The 6,000-nt window shown below is 39.5% G+C and overlaps 1 protein-coding gene across 1 annotated transcript; it reads left to right on the top strand.

The window, feature by feature from the left end:
• Positions 1–302: 302 nt before the first annotated feature.
• LOC125269501 (zinc finger MYM-type protein 1-like) lies at positions 303–5,567 on the top strand. The gene is made up of 2 exons (XM_048192395.1): positions 303–2,439; positions 2,578–5,567. Exons 1-2 carry the CDS (start codon positions 1,564–1,566, stop codon positions 2,578–2,580), a joined length of 879 nt encoding a protein of 292 aa, XP_048048352.1. The 5' UTR covers positions 303–1,563; the 3' UTR covers positions 2,581–5,567.
• The last annotated feature ends 433 nt before the right edge of the window (positions 5,568–6,000 follow it).

The raw sequence follows: 6,000 nt of genomic DNA, 5'->3' as shown, positions 1-6,000 counted from the left end.
ATTACAATAATAACAATAATCATAATAAAATATTGTTACTGTTGGCCGCAGAATAATATTTTATCCAGAATTGGTAAAATACTCTAACCTCAATTTTCGCTGGACGAATAATTGATGAAGTGTTAAATATTAATTCTGAATCATTTACAGTGAATCATTTACAGTTGATTCAATTCTTATTCCCTGTAATAATTAAATTGAGCTAATAAATAGGCTAAGTCCTTACAGAGATCATAACTTACGTCATCCCCTCTATCTTCTTGTCTTCCTCAATTTAAAATGATGGCGCTAATGGCAGACGCAGATGAGCTGTCGATCGTTGACAGAATATTACATGGTTTTTCATTTGACACATTGTCTTTTGAGGAGAAAAAAAACAATCAAATCTGTCGGAAGGCCGCAGCCCCCTGTCGAGATTTATAAACAAAGGAGAGGATTTTCTGTGAACTGGTACTCAAGAGTGGACTGGCTTACTGGGAGTAAAGAGAAGAAGCATTTGTTTTGTTGGCCTTGCCTTCTTTTCTCAAGTACCCGAAATGGCACATGGACTAAATATGGATTTGATGACGTTAAAAACCTGGAACGGGCAGTCACACGACATGCAAAATCAAAGGACCATGTAAGTGCACAAGTTAAACTTAATATTTTGGGAAAAGTTCACATAGAACATGTCTTGGATGAGGGACCTAGACTTCAAGTTGAAAGGCATAACCAGACTGTGAAAAAAAATCGTGCAGTGCTCGAGCGCTTAATTGAGACCACCACCCTGCTAGCAAGACAAGAACTAGCTTTCCGCGATCGCGATGAAACCACTAGCGCCAACAAGGGTAACTACAGAGAATTTCTGGAATGTCAAGCTAAACATGATGAGTTGCTGGCGACGCACCTGCAGACAAGTACTGTATTTTCTGGAACGTCAAATCGTATCCAGAATGATCTAATTCATTGTATCGCTTATGTCGTTTCCGATACCATTAAGACTGATATCGATGCAGCTCCCTTTTTCGCATGGCAATTAGACGAAACAACGGATGTAAGCAATCAAGCGCAACTGTCAATTTCTGTGCGATATGTTGACAGAAATGCATGAATCCAAGAGAGGTTTATTGGATTTTTTTAACGTGTCTGCCGGATGTGATGCACAATCTGTCTATGAAGCTGTAACCATGGCAATGACATTGTTTCGTTTTGAGGAGAAACTGGTTGCGCAAACCTATGATGGAGCAGCCGTGATGGCTTCTGCACTGTCTTCAAGCTAAGGTGAAAGCAGTTGCTCCGTCCGCTGTGTTTGTGCATTGCTATGCGCACAGGTTAAATCTCGTTCTTAGCCAGGGAGCAAAAAGCATACCAAGTGCCCAAGTGTTTTTTGCAAATTTAGAAGGTTTCGCTTCATTCTTCTCTCAATCTTCAAAAAGAACGGCTCTGCTGGAGGAGGTCGGCTGCTCTCGTTTGCCGAAAAGTGCTCCAACTAGATGGAATTTTCATTCATGAGCAGTGTCCACAGTTGCTGAAAATCGTGAGAAATTGCTTGATGTATTCAAACGGATTGTTGATGCACCTGCCATGGATGATGACACAGTGCAAGGAGCTCTTGGCTTTATTGGATATTTAGAAGACTTTGAGTTCATGTTTTTTCTTTTTACATTTAGAGCCATTTTTTCTCTTACCGATGTTGTTTTCGACATTGTACAACACAAGGCAATGGATATTGCATTTTGTAGACAGAAAATCGACAATCTTCTTTCCACATTGGAGAATCTGGCCTCTGAAGACCGTTTTACACAGATATATGACAGTGCTGCACATCTCTCAGATGTTCGTGCTCCAAGGCTGTCTAGGGCCAAGATGAAAGGGGGAATGGATGTGAAAGGGTACTATCGACTGCTTTACATGTCTGTAATTGACAACCAGATTATGCAAATCAAACAGAGATTTGCTGATTTGGATAACTTAAAGTTTCTTCAGTTGCTGAACAACGCATTGTATGAGCAGATGCGCAATGAATTTCCAGTTGAAGCATTTCACTCTCTAATCAGCATCTATGGTCACCATTTTGATGCAGACAGGCTCAAATCGGAGTTGCAGGTTTTTTATTCTGAGAGAGACATGCATGGAGAAAGTGGCAAATTGTGTGACCTTCTCAGAGAATTCAAATTGAATGATTTGGACAAAACTATGCCAGAACTTTTCAAACTCATGTGTCTTTGTGCTACCATTGGAGTTACATCTGCAGGGGTGGAAAGGAGCTTTTCATGCCTAAAACGCATCAAGACCTACCTCCGCAGTGCAATGGGACAAGAACGTCTATCTGAATTGGCACTGTTGTCCATTGAAAAAGCCCTTGCAAAAGAATTGGAAGGAAGAGGTTCATGGTGGTATGAGCAGGTGACAGAGAAGTTTAATTCCATGAGGGAACAAAGAATGGACTTCACTTTTAAGGTAAGAAGTCTGAAATACTATAGAAAAAAGTTTTTACAGATAAAGGGAGATTTTATTAAGTTCAATTTGTTCAATTTATTACTCATAATTTACTGATATTACTCAGTCTTTGCTCTGTTGATCTGTTCCATTTTACAGTGAAGAAATAGGTTAAGAGCAGACAGAAAAGGCAGTGAAGTGAGTTCAGGGTTTCAGGATTGAAAAATGTTCTAGAACTGTGGAAGGTAGAAATAGTAAAATATTACTGGTAAGTGAGTTTGAAATGGTCAGCTATGTTTATATTTAAAGACCTTCTATATTCTATATTCTTTCTATATTGAAATGCATTTTTTCTACAATTGCAGAGGATCCATACGTCTTGTCATCGACAAGTCTGCCTGTGGTCAGCCTGCATCCTTGTTCAGATGTGTTCATAAAATTTTCCTTGTGGTCCATCAAGAAAGAGATGGCAGCAGAGCTAAAGTAAGTCACATTGATTGCGATCATATTTGATGGCTTAAATGGTGTGAAGGTTTCATGAACTGCTAATGATAAAGTTGATGGTAATGATGTGATTATTTTACAGGAAATCCCAAGAGTTCCAGAGGGAGATGCGGCATTTCCACGAAAGCAGCAGAAAGATGGTGTTTTTTTTTTTTTTTACTTTTATTACACAAATAAACAATGAAATGAAACTAGTTTCCTATTTAACACATTTATTATAAAAAAGCAGTGATGTCCGTAGTGATCAAATTTCATGGGTAGGAATCTGCCTCCTCATTTTTTAAGTCCACCGCACACCACTGGCATCAAGGTGACTCGAGCAAAGCTAACTGTTATTGTGGATGACAGCATCTCATTAAGCAAGAAGTCTTGTCTAACTGTGTACCTCAGAACATCAGTTAATAGCTCAGAGCCATTAACCTTCTTGAGCTAGAGAGTACAACAGCAGATGGAATCGTACACTCGTACACTAATCAACTGCCTGCTGAAGCATGGTCTTGATGATACCATTCTTAAAGAATGCCTGGTGGGATTCTGCTCAGATGGAGCCTCTTTAATGGTAGGTGGAAAAAATGAAGTATACACAAAACTGAAACGTATGTTCCCAGGCCTCATTGGCTGGCATTGTCTAAACCATAGGTTGGAGTTGTCTGTATCAGATGCAGTAAAACACTGCACAGAGACCAACCATTTCACAATTTTCCTTGACAAGTTATACTGTTTGTATAATCAGTCACCAAAAAACCTAAGAGAGCTTGATGCTGTAGTCTCTGAATTAGGTGTATGTTTGCTGGTGTATGCTGCCTCTACAATCACCTCACAGCTGCAAGTAGAGATTTCAGTCGAAATTCAGGTGAAAGATGTATGTATGATGGGCTAGCAGCAAAGTTGAGTTTAATTGCTTTTGTGAAAAACCTTGGTTTGATGATGGATGCACTTGAAGAGCTTAAAGATCTGTCTGAGGCTCTGCAGGCCAGAGACATTACACAGTCAGTGTAATTGACATCAGTGAATTTGATTAAAGGGCAGCTGGATGTTTTTAATAGCATTAGCAGGAACCCAGACAGTGGTCCATTCTACAAAACTGCTTGTGTGGCTGCACAGCAAGGTGTCCTTAATGGCATAACACTACAGAGTGACAGCACAGCAGAAACTAGTAGATCCCACAATGTTCTATGAAGCATTATGCAAAAGCATGGAAACAAGGATGGTCACAAATGAAGAGGAATCACTCTTTCATAAAATCAATGTGTTGGATAAAAACACATGGCCAAGCCCTCTACCTTTAATGTATGGGGAAAATGAAGTGAGAGAACGGTGTGATCTTTTGAAAATAGGATTCTCTGGTGTTAAGCAAAGTTATAGGGACTATAAGGAGAATGCCAGGGTATCAACACACAAAACACTTCTGAAGCTTAAATATGCAGTGGAGACAATTGCTGTGAGCAGTGCAGAGTGTGAGAGAAGTTTTTCAGAAATGAATACATTTGTGACACCATTACGTTCACAACTGAAAGTTGAAAATGTCTCTGCTCTAATGTTCATTAAAATGGTTGGACCTCCTCTTTCCATTTGGGACCCCACAAAATATGTTCAGAAGTGGGAAGCTACCAGAAGGTCTGCAGAGCATGTAGCTTGTAGGCAGAGATGTAACACCCTACAGGCTTCCCCATATCAGCCCATCTGGGATCTGATGAATTAACAAGTCATACTGATAGAGGTTTGTGCATTTTGATTTTTATGCCATAGGCTAAATTCTTTGTTCTCTATGTTGGACTTAATGTAATGAGTTGAGAACACATTTTTAAGGTATGGAATTTGTTGAGCTCCATTTGATGGAACTGTGTAAAACTAGTGTATTGACATAACAAAAGTCCAGTTTAATTTACTGGTCACACTGATAGAGGTTTATGCATTTTTATGTCATAGGCTAAATTTGAGTTGAGCACGTTTGTAAGTTATGGAATTTGTTGAGCTCTCTTTGATGGAACGGTGTAAAACTATTGACATAACTCAATTCCAGTTTAATTTTCTTAATAAAAAGCCTGTTCTACTCCTAATATTTTGTATTTATATTTTCTCTTTTAATGTTACAATACTACCATTCCTATATTTGATACTGACACATCAGGACAGGAGAGGGCACAGGCCTACAGAAAGATTTTATTGTCATCAGATGTAGCTTTGCACACTGACAACAGATGATTTTGATCAACTTTCAATTTTAAAAGCAGAGGGCCCTCTTAACTTGCTATATTTTACAGTATGTCAATTGATATGATTTTCTAGACTTTTCTACGTAGGCTACACGTGCGAAAGCCTGAATCCACAGAGCAATATTATCAATGTTAACAATATTATCGTTATCGCGAGCCATTTATCGTGATCGTATCGTGAGGTACCCTCCGATTCCCACCCCTACAAAGTATTAAGGAAAAGTATGTTGAATAACATCACTGAAGTATCACAAACTGCTTTAAAATGAATACAAGCAGGTAGTGCATAAACTCAAACATAACAACGAAAATAATTTATCATTTATCCCCATTACTTCAGCATTAAAGGTGATACAGAGGATCTTTTCATCGACTGAGAAACCAAAGACTGTTAGTGAGTTTTTGAAATGAGCACATGCGTAAGAACAAACCCCCTCCTTCACAGCTCATTTCGAGGGAACGCCTCCCAAAACTCGTGCACGAGTATTGGAACACGAGTGTTTACCACCGGCATTCGCTGTGTCGTGTTAGTGGATTCATTATGTCGGACTCACCGCAGGTAACTCATAATCTGCAGTTGTTACTCCTGTCTCCTGACAAAAACATTGCATGCGGCGCCTGTGGAGTGTGGAAAGTTACTGGAGCGCGCAGCCGCGCACGTCTCTCACAAGGAACGTCATGGCAGTGACTGACAAGCCAGAGGGCCAATCGTTTACTGGATGATCGCGTAAACGATTGGCTGATGTTTTTAAGGCGCTATCTCATGCACAGATGATGTATATTAATATTATTCCTTTCAGTGCACCTAATAAATAGTCTTTTATCAGTTAGTAAAGGGGCCATTCCACCGAATGGGTGCCAT

Source organism: Megalobrama amblycephala, linkage group LG6 (genome assembly GCF_018812025.1).
Source record: "Megalobrama amblycephala isolate DHTTF-2021 linkage group LG6, ASM1881202v1, whole genome shotgun sequence".
Taxonomy (NCBI): Eukaryota; Metazoa; Chordata; class Actinopteri; order Cypriniformes; family Xenocyprididae; genus Megalobrama; species Megalobrama amblycephala.
The sequence above is the reverse complement of the archived record's forward strand: the minus strand, read 5'-3'. Positions and strand labels throughout refer to the sequence as shown.

Excerpts from the sequence above, each read along its gene's own strand:
- LOC125269501 (XM_048192395.1), top strand. The coding sequence starts at position 1,564 with ATGGATGATGACACAGTGCAAGGAGCTCTTGGCTTTATTGGATATTTA.